Source organism: Halichoerus grypus, chromosome 4 (assembly GCF_964656455.1).
Source record: "Halichoerus grypus chromosome 4, mHalGry1.hap1.1, whole genome shotgun sequence".
Classification (NCBI taxonomy): domain Eukaryota; kingdom Metazoa; phylum Chordata; class Mammalia; order Carnivora; family Phocidae; genus Halichoerus; species Halichoerus grypus.
This window is the reverse complement of record NC_135715.1, coordinates 178,751,813-178,767,076: the sequence shown is the minus strand read 5'-3', so window position 1 is coordinate 178,767,076 and position 15,264 is coordinate 178,751,813. Positions and strand designations below refer to the sequence as shown.

Below are 15,264 nucleotides of genomic sequence, written 5' to 3'. Positions count from 1 at the left end.
ATAGGAATTTCAGTGTCAGAGGTATTTATGTGACATAATTAGCAAACCTAAGTATCTCTGTGCCTTATATCTAGTTTTGCATGAGAGAAACAGAGCCTTTTCTAAAACCTAGCCCTTGATTTTCCAAATACAAGTAATTGTTATCTCATCATTATGATTTTTACTATGTCTGCATACTAGTTGTACTAAGGTTAAAGTAGATAGTTTTAAAAGTGAGTTAATTTAAAATATTACAAGAATATTCATAAAAATCATGGGCTTCATTTACTTATATTTTTCTAACACTTTAAACACATTAACATTGAAAAAGATATTTAAAAAAATTTTAGCTACTGCCACTTCAGGTTGCCTTGATTTAAAACTACTTCTAATTTCTGTCCCATATCCTCCATTGTCATGATGAAGTACAAGGCCACTTAGATACCTCCGCTGCCGTGTGTTTGTGGAACAGCCTTTCTTCTACACGTACACACATGCACAGTACTAGTTCTGTTTGACAGTTGATTGCATTATTTAAATTGCATTTCCTAATTAATCACATTATATCTTGTTATAAAAACTTCTCGTGCTGAGGAGAAATTCTGGTTATTTCCAGTGTGCCTGCCACCATTCTCTGCCTCTGCAGACATTGCAGATCAGGGAGCTCTTTTGTGCTCTGCTTGAATGTGGCTTTAGTATCCTTCCCAGGAGAGCATGGCAAGAATCATTAGAGCTGGCATTGACATAAAACCTAAACCTATTTGTGTGTGTGTGTGTGTGTGTGTGTTACTCTAAGAAATACAGACTAGTCCTTGAAGACCACTTTGTAAAATAGTGTAGTAAGCAACGTCACCTAATGTTGGAAAATCGTTCAGTAACCTGATGGCCCATCAGTTTTCATGTTAAGTTTTAAACTCCTTTGCAACAGTTAGCATTAATATACGTGAAGTTTTAGTATTTATTAATCATCATTGTTAATATTTTTTTGAGCACTTAGTTTGTGGCAGGTACTTTATTTGCATTATCTTGTTAACTCATTTATTAGATGTGGTGCATCTAATAGTTTTATTTCATAACTTCTGTCGGTCATCCTGGTTTTTGAGTATGACAGGTATCTTTCTCTCTTTGGAGGGTGAGTGCTTAGTAGTTTATTGCTCAGAGCTTTATCAAGCACCTATGCACAGAAGTTAAATGATCAAGTAGAAAGAACATTGGGCAGAATTCAGGCCACTTGAATTCTGCTCTTAGTCTTACCATTCTACCACAAGTCAGTATGGATTTAGCAGGGATTATAATGGTAATCAAAGCCATAGGCACACTTAGGGGGGAGAACAAATTTGACAGGAGTCATTAGGAATATTTTTAAGGAAGCGGTAGAACTGTCATTAAAGTAGAGCCTTGGGGGATGGGAGCAGGTAGGGCGGGGAGGGCATTTCGTAAAAGAAAGGAAGAGTGTAAGATTCAGGGAATGGGCAGCTAATTGTAAGAGACTAGACTGGTAAGGTAAATGGGAGACTAGCTTAGGAAGGGCCCAAATATAGTACCACCATCAACATGTGAAAAACTTACTTTGCCTCTGTATCATAGATAGAATTCCTTGTAAGAGAATTGTTAACGTTAAATTGTATCTGCTTGGCCCTGAGTTAGTTGATATATTTATTATTTTTAACTTCTTTATATAGAGAACCTACATTGCTATGAGACCATAAGTTGACTTACAACATTAAATACTTTGTATATTAAGTTTAGTCATTGTTTTTCTTTCTTTATTTTGCATGTACTTCTTAGTGCTCCCAAGAAGATATTGCTGATAAACTTGGTTTGGACATCTCTGCAACAGAGGCAGTCCACATAAGTAATCCTAAAACAGCTGAATTTCAGGTGAGAATTTTAAGTAGGTAAGAATTTAGATAAATACTGAGAGGCAGTACATAAGTTATACTGAAGATGACAAAATCTTAGCACTTTTTAAAAAATCTCTTCTTGGATAAGATTATAGTTGGTTCTGGGACGCCTGGGTGGCTCAGTCGGTTAAGGGTTTGCCTTCGGCTCAGGTCATGATCCAGGGGTCCTGGGATCCGAGTCCAGCATCAGGCTCCCAGTACCTCCACTAAGTCACTCACTCTGAAAGTAGTTGTTACATCACTTCTTGACTATGGTGCCTTCAGTTTTTTCGTGGTGATCCTCTAGTTCAGTGGCAGTTTCACACAGAGTTCAGGAATATTTCAGTGAGAATACTATCTTAGTAAATGTTACCTTCGTTTATTAACGACTTCAGACCATCTCCTCTCTTTCTTACTGGTCAGTTCTCATTCTGTTTTTCTTGCACATGCAATTCTTTATGATTTTCTTCAACCCTGGCTTAGAATCAACCCTGGAATCTTAGAATTGGGAGGAAATGCTTTCAAGAAAATTAATGCTATTATAATATGTGAACTCTGTGACTTGAGATTGTTTCTGTGAATCTTGATTTTCATTGTCTGTAAAACTATGGGAGGGAGTCTTAAATTCTAAAAAGTTTTGAAGTTCTAAAAATGTTAAAATTTGGATTTTTTTAAAGTTAGATTTAATCTGTACCACTAATGTGGTAGATTAGGGCTAGACTGCTATTTAAAGAACTAACTGGTAATAATATTCATCAAGTACATAAATTGTTTCTCTCTATTCAGTGTCAGAACTTTGAAGAATCTTATGCCAATTTGGAAGGATTGTGATAAGTTCCACTAGCTTTTCTACCGTTCTTAAAAGATGCCCATGGTGTTCTTTTCAATGAGAGACACTCAAATTCATTTGGGTAGAGGGGTTTTTCAGTAAATCTTACTGGATTTTTATTTGAGTTTATTCTAAATTTTCCTTTTTCTCCCAGTTTCATTTATCAAGCTTGATAGATTTCTTAAGATGTGGTAATGTTCTGTAGGGTTTGCATCCTGTTTTCTCTATTTTATCTAAGTGGAAGGAAAATCAGAAACACATTAAATATCACTGTATATAGCTGTGGTTTAGCACACTTTCAGAATCAGTATTTCTGCATGAAATACATTAGGTGAGTCCATCTTTTAGACAGGACAGATTCTATATTTTACTCCTGCTTTACCAGTAGAAATGTCCTACCAACACTAATGTGGCTAACAGGTTTCTGTTTATTTATGGTTAAATGTAAAGTTATTTATGGTCTTGTAACTCAGTTTATTGTTTAATCCCATTCTTTTTCTTGAATAATTCTTAATTTTGGACTATTTTCTAACTGTAGATGTGTTAGAGAATGGATAAAAGAAGAAAAATGTTAGTTAAAACATGTAAGTTTTATAATTATAAACAAAATTACAGAATACTACCACATTTCCCCAGATTAGCAATAGTATTCCTTAATATTTTTAAATGTCCAGTCATTGTTGAAATTTTCTCATTTGTCTCAATTTTTTTAATAGTTTGTATGAACTTCATGTCAAAGTCGATGTGCTTCTTACGTCTCTTTTAATCTACAGATTGCCCCTCTGTCCATCTCTGTCTCTCTTCCTTCGCTTTTTTCATTGAAGAAACTGTGTCCTTTGTTCTATAGAGTTCTCACAGTTAGGATTTTGTTAAATACATTCCAGCGGTCCCCTATATTTCTAGTAAATTGGTAGGTAGATCTAGAAGCTTGATTTGGAGTCAGGTTTAATTTTTTGTATTGCTGTGAATTTTTAAGCAAATAAGGCTGATCTATAAAATGGGGAAGAAAAAAAACCCACTGGGAAAAGCTATTTACAAAGGTAGGTTGTTTATATTCTGGTAAGTTAAGCTTTCTTTTAACATTGTACTTTTATTTCTATGAATGGTTTGGGCACTTCCTCTCCAGTTGTGAAAGAGCGATATTTACAAAAGCACGGAGTTGAAGGCTACTAGCAGCAGGTGGCAGAGTGAACGTGACTGGGAAGGTTTTCTCTTTCCCTCAACACACATTCTACCAGCAAGTCTTCATAGGGGCTTCCTGTTAATGCCCGTAGGATCTTGGAGGGGCTGCCATTTTAGCCAGGATGGTCAGGGCAGGCCTCTGTGGGCCAGAGCAGAGAGCTGAAGAAAGTAAGACAGCCACATGTGAATCCAGAGGAAGAATATATGCAGTAGAGGAAGAGAGGTGGCTCAGAGGCCTGAGCTGGAATGCTGCTGGGGGGTGTCCTGAAACCCAGGAAGCCCGGGGAGCAGCAGGCATGGAGGGTAGAGAGGAGGCCAGGGCCAGATTCAGATAGGACCCCATGCAAGGCATGGAGTTTATTCAAAATTTGGTGGAAACCTGTTGGATTTTTGAGCAGGGGAATTTCATGATCTGATGTAGGCCTTAAATCATCACACTGTGTGGAGAACAGGCCATAGGCAGCAGGAGAGGAAGCAGAGAAATCAGCTTAAGTAGTCTGGGTCAAAGGTAGTGGTGCTGGTATCTGCTGTGAGCCCTGGATCTTAACGATGATGCCCTACCACTGCTCATAAAACTCTTCTGGAAACATGCTGTGTTGAAACCTAACCTATCTCATATAGCTTGGAATGAGAGATTTGAGACAGACGTAGGGAAGTTGTTTTTTGTTGTTTGTTTTTATTTTTATTATTTATTTATTTATTTATTTTATTTTCCTAAAGATTTTATTTATTTATTTGACAGAGAGAGACATACAGTGAGAGAGGGAACACAAGCAGGGGGAGTGGGAGAGGGAGAAGCAAGCTCCCCGTTGAGCAGGGAGCCCAACGCAGGGCTCGATCCCACCCTGGGATCATGACCCGAGCCGAAGGCAGACGCTTAATGACTGAGCCACCCAGGCGCCCCTGTTGTTTGTTTTTAGAACTAGGGTGTATGTTTGTATTTCTTTGGCCACTAAGCTGAAAACTATAGTCACAGCTTGCCCATAGCAGCTTCATAATTTTTTTAGTGCTTACATATTTGTGTTCTGTTTTCTCATTGTTGTGATATTTTAATTGCATTTACATTTTCCCTAGTCTTGGTTTTTAAGAATTCGATTAGTTCATATTTAATCTATTTAAATACTTGCATTTCTTGTAATCTCCTTCATTTACTTTATAAAATAAAACAGGATATTAAAATTTACATATTTGCAATCTTAGAAGCTAATTTTAATTTTAAAAATAACAGAATAACTAATCCTAGATACAGGCATTGTATTTATATTTGTTTCTCAATTTTTGATCAGATTTTATGATTTTTCACTTTCTAAGTTTGGGATCCAGAATATTTTCAGTTTTTTGTTTTGGAATTGATAATTAAAGATGATTTGGACATTTACACATTGCATTTTCCAGAAGAGTCTTACTACTGTGAAGCTGTTGAGTTCTTTTGGCCTTGTCTTATAACCAAGTCTGCTTGGGTTCTTATTTGGTCAGTGCAATTTCATGTTTTCTCCTGTAGGTGGCACGCACTACCCTTCTTCCTGGCCTCCTAAAGACCATAGCTGCGAATCGGAAGATGCCCCTTCCTCTGAAACTGTTTGAAATCTCTGACATCGTAGTAAAAGATTCTAGCAGAGGTAAGAACGAGTCATCTTTGATTTGTACACTTATAGCATTTTATTTTGAGAATCTCAGCTCTGTATAAAAGTGGACAGTGTGACCACCCCTGTGAATCCAGCACCCACCTTCAGCAGTTGTCAGCACATGGCACTCCCCCGTGTTAGTTTGATGTAATTCTGAGACATCCTACCATCTGACCAGCAAACACTTTGGTATGTATTTCTAAAAGATATATATATATCTAAAAGATAAAAGATACCACTTTCGTTTTTTTAAAAATAACCCAACACTATTTTATCATCAAACATCCAGCTAGTGTTTACATTTTCCTAATTGTTTTATAAATTTAGTTTTTATGATTGATTGATATGAATCCATCCAAGCAATATATTCAGATATTTGGTTGCTCTCTCTTATTTCTTCTAGTAGAAGGCAAATCTTAAAGAACTTAACATTTATGAAGAACCCTGTTAAAACCTCAGCTTGAAAAGTACTGTGGAACATTTTTTTTTTTAATCTTGTGATATATGTGCATATCATTTTAAGGTACTTTGATGTCTTGTCATTCTAGTTTAGCATTAGCTATTCATCACTCTTGTATTAGTCATTATAAATGTGTTTGACCAGTTTTTGCCTCGAGAATAGGCTGGACTTGTTAGTATAATAAGTTGCCTGGTCCACCATTTGGAACTCAGAGGTTATTTAATAAACATATATTTAGGTAGTACTTAAACCTGATTGCCAAGGATGTCTGTCTTATTCAAACTTCTGTCTTCAGACTTAGACAACAAGTCTGTTTGGAGCTGCATATGAGGTCACTTCTTGGTAGCAGGGCCATCAAATGACTGAATTCCTGGTGGTATTTCTCTGGTTCTCTGAATTTGACAGTTCCAGTCCTAACGATGTTTATTCAGGAGTTTTACTCCAGACTGCGAAACTCAGAGTGTGTTCTTCTGAATCACTTGACAACAGCAAAGGCCTTTTCCTCAGTTACTCCTGAAGAGGATGATGTGGCATTATTCTGACTATCCAGAGTAGTCAAGAACTATTGACTGTAAATCAACCTGTCTTAGGAAATAGATATTATAGAGGCATGTCCACTTGACTGTATATGGACCTTCCATAGTAAGCTTTGCAGCCAAAGCTGGATTCCATCTGCTCTCCACTGTGCAGCCTTGTGTTCAATTAACAGCATCAGCTTGCATTTGTATGGTACTTTATACTTTTGAAATTTTTAAAAAAATATACCTTTTCTATTGTGATTGTTAATCTATGACTTTGAGGCAGATGGGACCAAAAATACTGTCCCCACTTAATATGTAGGAAAACTAAGACAGAAAAGTAGTAATTTGCCCAAGGCTGCATAAATTTTGGACTTAGAACTAGGGCCAGAATTTGGTCTCTGTGCATATATCCTTAGAGAATAAAAGTTTATTTTAATATCAGTCTATGTAGAATTTTCTTTGGGTGGTCAATCTGTGGTAGGAATCAGAAAACATTTTCAGTGCCAGCTATAAGTAGTTCTGAGGGTTTTTGTGCCTCAAATCCTCCATTGGTACAATTACCTAAGAGTTTGTTACGATTTTAATGTCAGATTTTTGCTGTTAACTTTGACTCCTTTCCTTTCATCTTAGCTCTTTGAATTGTAGGTTCCGATCCTTGGTGATCCAAACATTTACAAATATAGGATTAGGTTAATTATACTAAGTTTCCTCAAAAGTTTTATATATTTGGGTGTTCCTAAGTTGGGGGCATAAATATTTACAATTTTTAGATCTTCTGTTGAATAGACACCTATACTATGATATGGCACCCTTCTTCATCTCTTGTTTACACTCTGTGGTTTAAAATCTAGTTTGGTGTAAGTAAGTATGGCTACTCCGGCTTGCTTTTGTGATGTCCATTAGCATGTTAAATCGTTCTTCATCCCCTCACTTTGAATCTGCAGGTGTTTTTTTAGGTATAAAATGAGTCTAAGTTTCCTCAAAAGTTTTTTTTTTTTTTTTTTAAAGATTTTATTTATTTATTTGACAGAGAGAAACACAGTGAGAGAGGGAACACAAGCAGAGGGAGTGGGAGAGGGAGAAGCAGGCTCCCCGCTGAGCAGGGAGCCCGATGCGGGGCTCGATCCCAGGACCCTGAGATCATGACCCGAGCCGAAGGCAGACACTTAACGACTGAGCCACCCAGGCGCCCCTCCTCAAAAGTTTTATAATACTATTTCAGCAGTAGGCCTCCTCCCTAATGGTAAGGACTCCCTACAGGGCTCTGTAGGGCTGGGCATGCTTGCAAGCAAGCAGCTCAGAGTCTGGACGGTGAGGAGCTGTGGGGTTCCCCACAATTGCCACAGGAAATTTTCACCGTAAGCACGGAGCACTTGACTATATTGCAGTCCTTGTTAGGGATATCTTCACTATTTTTTCTTTCATGTGTCTTTTGAAAAGGCCCAGACATAGACTCCACTCTGCCCCAAGGCCCATACTTGGAGATAGCCTCGCCTGTTGAGAGCAAGCTCTTGTGCAGTACTAGGCTGTAGACCATCATTTAATAAGTCACCCTGGTGATAACCCCAGAAAGCCAGTCCTATACTTTTTAATTCAGATTTGAATTTCTGCTGCACTTTGTTTCATCAGAAAGAATAGTTTTCATCTCTGTAGCAGACCTCTCTTATTTGGGTGTTTAGTTGTGATTATTTTGCTGTTTTCCCTATGGGAACATTTTTATCTGACCCTACTTACCTGTTGTCTTGCACTTATGGTTTATTTTCTTCCAAATTTTCTGTCCCATCAGTGGGATTTGAGGAATGAGAAGAGGTGAGTGTGCTCAATAAGTTTACCATCTTGAAAATCTAAGTTTGCTTCGGAGTGGGTTTTCTCTTTAGTTAGGCCTGGATTTTATGTCCTAACAAGTAGCTTTTCTGATGGATTATTCTACATATGTTCAAGCGGACTCCCTACCTGGCGTTTGGTGTACGTAGAGGGTTCTATAAGAAAGGCAGTGTAGCGCCGTGGATTCAGGACTGTAGAGCCAGAGTAGTTTTGAGTCATGGTTCTGCCACTTATGAGCTGCTGAACTTTGGACAATTTATGTAATCTCTCTGTGCCTGTTTTCTCATCTGTTGCAATGGGGATGACCATAGCACTTACTAGATTTTTGGTAAGGATTAAATGAAATTGCATTTTGAAAAGTTCGAGCCACGTAATCACTGTTTGGTGTCTGCTCTTAGCGTTAGAGTATTAGTAGTCCCTAAGGCCAGATGTGTAACATCCCGGTCTATGGTAATATTCTGTGAGAATGACTTGGAAACTTTTGGCTATTAAAGGGTTAATGTCACCTTGCTGACACTAAAGATGAGGCACTTGGGGCTCATTTTTATCCTAACATGATTTAATTGGCTTTTCTTTTCTTGTGCACTGTCTTTTTTAGGGTATGAAAACCAAAAAGTACTGATGGGGAAATATACTTAAAAACAGGAATGTGGTTTTTGTTGTTGTTGTTTTATTTTGTTTTTCAGGAATGTTGTGTTTTCAGTAATTCATCACCCACTTTTCTTCAATGAATTGAGCACAAATGTTTTTACTGCCTTTTAAGCCAGTAAGCATTTTCCTATTGGATTTATATTAGCCATTTCCTCCTAAATATTCAAACTGTTTTTGAAAAAGAAAAATCTAGACCATTAAAAGTGAAATGGTAGAGGAGTTTTCCAGTAATGTGTAACATCCTAGATTTTCATTAGTGGGGGCCATACCCAAAGTACTGGTTCAGAAGGGGCAGAGATGTGTGCAAGAGTGAGCAAGACAGTCTCATTCATTGCACTGGTAGAAAAGTCTTTTTGAGTTCCTTTCCTTTGCTAGGGTCTGCTTGTAATATGAGAGAGACAGTTTCCAGTCTTGAGGGAGACTGACTGGTGAGCAGATTTTTATAGGTAATACTCCAAGGGAGCGCACAAGGGGCCCTGATAGCACAGAGAAGGAGTGACAATTGCCACTGATTTGTTTTCTAACATTAAGGAACACCCCGACTCGGCCTCCTGTCAGTTTTGTGTAGGCAAGCGTATCTTCCACAATGGAAATGAAAAAGGAATTTCTGCTGGATTTCAGTATGCCTCCCACAAATTTTGTTTGACTTACATTCCTGTAAGAGTAAATGAAAGCCTACTAGCCCCTGTTTTTATGCTTGACCTCATTGGACAGTTTCTTATGCTCTTGTGGACCTTTTGACTGGCTGTCCATGTTGTGAGACCGTCAGGCCCACTGCCTGCTTAGTGACTAAGTCAGGCACACTTCTCAGATAGTAAGACTTCCACTCGGAGTCCAGCACATTCCGGTTCTTTAAGGCTGAGCCAATCACTGCATTTATTGAGCTGTAAGATCCAAAGTTGCTGCCGCATTGTTAAAAATTAGTCATGAGTCCAGCATCTAAGCTGATTTGTCCCTTTTGGGCAGAGTGGCATGTGTCTTTGGAACGAGAAGTTAAATGCAGACTCTGCTGTGGGGTACATTTTCAGCTTTATGGCGGAAGTCAGTAGAAGCGGCCCTGGAGCTATCAAATCAGGCTGCTGTGTGAGTTCTTGATTGGTTTCAGTTGTTCCTACTTTCGTTCAATGTCAAGAATAACTAAATTGTAAACAAAATAGTAAATTACTGTAGAGGAGCAAAGGACCTACTTGTAAATTGCTAATCTTTGTGCCCAGAAAAGCAACTATATTTTGCAAAGTCCAACATTCGGGCTTTTTATTAAAAGCACATTGAATTCTGCCATCACAGTTTATTCCATGATGGTCCCTGAGGCTGCCAGCATGCCTAGAAGCTCACTGAGATGGCAGGAGAAAACACATCACCGGGTTGAGTCTTAAAAGTTTAAAAGGAACCATAGCTTAAGAAAGATGACTTACTTTGGCTTTGTAAAGGGTACTTAGATTTAGCATGATGCAGTCATCCAGTTGTCAGTTTGACATATATCTGTAGAGAATCTTGGAAAATCAAATCATCATGCACTTTAGTTTGAACTAGGCACTTAGAGACTCTTGGGTTTTAATACTATAGTAGATGGAGTAGGTTACAGGTCCTTGACCACTTGGAGGGCTCCAGCTACCTCACTTGCCGTAGCTCACTTCAAGCCTTCACTTCTTGCTCAGACCATTCCTACTTTCTCCAGAGCATTGCTACAGTCCTGGTACAAGCTGCATTTTCTCTGCCCCCCATCCCCAAATAGTTCTACTAGTTTCTCAAATTTCACATATTTCCTGAAGTTTTTCTTTTTTTAAAGATTTATTTATTTGAGAGAGAGAGAGAGAGGGCCCACAAATATGAGCAAGGGGAAGGGCAGAAGGAGAAGGAGAGAATATCTAGCAGACTCCCCGCTAAGCACAGAGCCCAGCGTGGGGCTGATCCCACAAGCCTGAGATCATGACCTGAGCCTAAATCAAGAGTCAGATGCTTAACCGACTGAGTCACCCAGGCTCCCCTTCCTGTAGCTTTTCTAAATCAGAAGGATCTACTTTTTACCCTGACTTATTTAAATGTGGAAATTCAGAACCTCTTTTAATGTTAATCACAATATGTAAGATTCTTGTTCCTTTTTCCTCCTTGGGCAGCCACCATAGCTGTGTAGAACATAAATAAGTCACTGCTCTATGATTTGGTTTGTTCTTCCAATTTGCTCTCTGTACCATTCATGGATCTGTCTTGTTTTGTAAACTACTGAATTTGGGGGCCAGATCTTTATAGTTTTTTCTATAATTCTTTGCTTGATAAAGAGCTCAGTAATAGTGTTTTCATTATGAGCTTGTGAAATACTTAAGCTCTGAGAAATTGTCCATTAATTCTGTAGCCATCAAATAATGGAAGATTATCTAGCATCTACATGTGGAATGCAGTTTTCTGAAGAGAGCTTATGTCATCAGTCTGGATTAATTTAATTTTACTACTTCATATTTTTGGCATGTAGAATTTCCAATTAATAATTCAAAAAATATGGGTGTAAGGAACATTGACATTAACAATATTTGAAGTAGCATCATCCTCCTATATAATGGCATCTTAACTGTAAATAACATCATTTTTAATATGGAAAGTTATTTTAGTACATTTGGTTTCACACAGTTAAAATCTGCAAACGTGAGTATAATATGCTCTGTCATGCATTGCATACCGTATTTTTTTAATAGATAAAAATCTATTCCAGGTTTATGTTAACTAAAAGCCAACCCATAAGGTTATAACTTTTTCCTTCATGCATTGAGAAGGTCATAGATTTTTTTTTTCCCCCTCACATTAATTTCTTGGCTTTCAGCATTACCTTAAAAAAAAAAATCTGTACTTTGGTGTTACAGTACAGAAATTTTAAGGAAAATTTTTCTTAAGTTTTATGTTCATAAAATTTATTTGTACTACCTTTAAAACTTTATAGATATATATTAAGAGCAGTTCTGTTCTTTTCACATGAAAAAAATCAGGTATCCAATTTCTCCCTAATCCTACTCTTGCAGTTAGTTGCCAGATATTTTCTATGCATATGCAACCATATGTTTTACATTTCTCTGTATAGCCGTAGATACAGAAAAATACTTTCTAATGTTGGGGTGTCTGGGTGGCTCAGTTGGTTAAGCATCTGCCTTCGGCTCAGGTCATGATCCCAGGATCCTGGGATCGAGCCCTGTGTCGGGCTCCCTGCTCAGTGAGGAGTCTGCTTCTACCTCGCCTTCTGCCCCTCCCCCCCACTTCTGTACTTGCTCTCTCTAATAAATAAAATCTTTACAAAAAATACTTTCTAGTGTTTACACAAATGGGATTATGCTTTAGCTGTCCTATGCTTTATCTTTTCCCTGTGAACACATTCTGTCCATCTCATTCTTTTTAATGGCTGTATAATATTCCATCGTATGGCTGCATTATAATTCAGACTATTATGATGAATATTTAGATTGCTACCAGGTTTTTGCTAATATGTCTGTTGTAATGAATATCCTTGTACACTTATACTAATTTGTATTTGTAGAAATAGAATTGGTCAGTCCATAGGTAAGCATATTAAATGCTTGCTGTCTTAAATTCTCTTCCAAAAAGGACTTTTTTTTTTCTTAAAGATTTTATTTATTTATTTGAGAGAGAGAGAATGAGAGACAGAGAGCATGAGAGGGAGGAGGGTCAGAGGGAGAAGCAGACTCCCCGCTGAGCAGGGAGCCCGATGCGGGACTCGATCCCGGGACTCCAGGATCATGACCTGAGCCGAAGGCAGTCGCTTAACCAACTGAGCCACCCAGGCGCCCAGGGATTTTTTTTTTTTTTTAACAAACCTGCAGCCCTACCACCAGTGTGTAAAGGTTCCTGTTTCACACATTAGATAGTTTTTAAGGTATAGGTCTTCACAGGATTCTTGTAGCTTTTGTGAATCATTTAATATTACATTGAAATTCTTCAGGAGATACTTAAAATTTGCCACATTAGCTGTATAGTCTCTTGGGTACTAATATTAAAGAAATGTATTGGATGGAATGGATTAAAAATTAGGGTGATTCATACTATTTTCTCAGTCTTGGCCGGACTCCTCATCTCATGCTCCGTATCAGCCACTGATTACTTTGGAAGCCTTTTTGGTTTTTCAGTAGGCGTTCTCCTAGCATCTATATTTGGGCCTTCAGGTGAATATGAAAATAGAGATGGAGTCATTTTCTCGAAGACTCTGCCCTCTTCCAGGCGGTCCATATATAATAACATAACCTAATACTGTAATTTGCTTCTTATCGTTGGTACTTTGGTGAAAGAGGCCCTACACCAAGCAAGAGCCTGTTTGAAAAATTTGAGCTGTAGGCAGTAGTTTTACTTTACTGAGGGACATCATGTACCATTCTTTTTTTCCCTCCTCTTTAAAAAAAAATCATTTTGCATTTTCTTTCAGCTTATGGAATTGTAGCCACCCACCCCCCCTTGGGTGGTTTAGATCAGCCTCTCCGGGCAGTACTTTGAAGTCTGTGAAATACATTGGTAATTTAGGCTGACATACTTGGCAGGCCCATTTAAAAAGCAGAATTGTTTGATGGCATGACACAAGAGGTCTGTTAACTGAGTTATAAAGAACTAAGGCATTTCCAACAAACCCTTGTTTTTGGCATGAAATTTAAATAGTTCTTACTTTGTGGCATGCAGTGAGTGAACTTCCTGTGATGTAATATGGTCCCTCAGTGCAAAATATGAGGAAATGAGAATTTTACTATATCTAGCAGTTTCTCCAAGGACGAATGGGTGGAACTGCATATGTGGTTATTTCCTCCTTTAATTCAGTTCGGCTACAGCAAAGGGAATATCTTAGTGAGATGGGAGGAAGCAAGTCTAGAGGGAGTGGTAACGCTTGGGAAATGTGGAAAAAAATGGCCAGTCAGTGATGGGAGTTGGAGGGGCTGCCTAAATAGCTTAATTCTTACAGTGGGTTTAGTACAAGGCCCTACAAATCTGCGGCTTTTCTTAAAAATATTGCGGAATCGTATCCAGGAATACATAGCTCATTTGTGTATGTGTGTTATGCAAACATCCTGAAGCCTTTCTTGAATAGAGTATAATTTAAGTCCTGTATTTTTTATTGTAAGTTCATCATTCTAATTATCAGAATCACTCAACTTGTTCTAAATTCTAAGTCTTTAAACCAGATGTTGCTCCTCTTATCAGAAAGGTAAGTTTTATGTAGTTTGGAGATCAGGAAAGAAGTATTCCAAGGCACAAAGGTTACCAAAATAAAGCTTCCAGTTTATGTTGCTAAGCTGTCTGAATGTTGGCATTACTGTTGGTCTCTTCTCTCCCAGCAAAAATGGAACAACAAAGTAGTTTGAATACATGTTTGTATGTTAAAGTGGAAGCATGTGACCCCAACAAATGGGTACCATATGGCAAAGATACCCAGGAGCAAGTCAGTAATATGAAAGGGATAATTTAGTTCTGTTTCATTTCATTTTTTCCCTTCAGGGAGTGTGCGTGTATACGCGAGCATGTGTGTGTGTTCCTACGGAGAAATCAAGCCCCTCATTTGAGTTTATGCATGTGGTTGGTTTAGTGAGGTTTTATGCCTGCCTGGTTTTAATATTAATCTTTATTCTTACACCTTCCATTAGAGCATTTAGACACCAGATTTCCTTATTCTTGCAAGTGGAAACGAGAGAGAGAGTGACAGTGGTACAGAACTCCCTTTCCTACATCAGCGGGCTCTTGTGCTGACTTAGAATGTGGCCCACTGGCTGGGCCTGGTCTTGTGTAATAGTTTTATGTGTGTGTTTACCTCCCTCTCCAGGCTTTGTTCATTTATTCAGAAATTAATTGTTGAGGGCTTAGTCTGTGCAGGCCCGGAGCTGGCTTTGACCGTATCCCTCTAGGAATACCTAGAGCCGAGGGCCTTGAATGTAGAAGGCACTAAGAAATGTTACAAGGCTTATTTCTCTACATGCGTTCAGTCAGAAGTTCCATTCCGAACACACTTTCCATGAATTACAATATTGTTGAATGCTAGAAACTTTAGTTTAAGGACTTCAAAAATAAAACACTTGAGAATACTAAAATATGTGTCCTATCAAAACCATTTCAAGAATGTACATCTTTGACTATATTAAGTAGGTGTATATCTATCCATAAGTTTGCTCTTATATTATTTGTTTTCATCTAAGTCCTTCAGGGATTTTCTCCTCTAAATCCTTTAGAGAGGGGCACCTGGGTGGCTCGGATGGTTGAGCGTCTGCCTTCGGCTCAGGTCATGATCCCAGGGTCCCTGGGATCGAGCCCCACATCGGGCTCCTGGCTCAGCGGG

General features: G+C 38.3%; 1 protein-coding gene across 3 annotated transcripts in view; it reads left to right on the top strand.

The window, feature by feature from the left end:
* FARSB (phenylalanyl-tRNA synthetase subunit beta) overlaps positions 1 to 15,264 on the top strand; it is a 75,290-nt gene that overhangs the window by 32,645 nt on the left and 27,381 nt on the right. For all 3 annotated transcript variants that reach the window (XM_078071355.1, XM_036098686.2, XM_078071353.1), the window contains 2 exons: positions 1,768 to 1,860; positions 5,375 to 5,492. In XM_078071355.1, the coding sequence (XP_077927481.1) occupies positions 1,768 to 1,860; positions 5,375 to 5,492 (211 nt within the window). The remainder of the gene's footprint in view (positions 1 to 1,767; positions 1,861 to 5,374; positions 5,493 to 15,264) is intronic.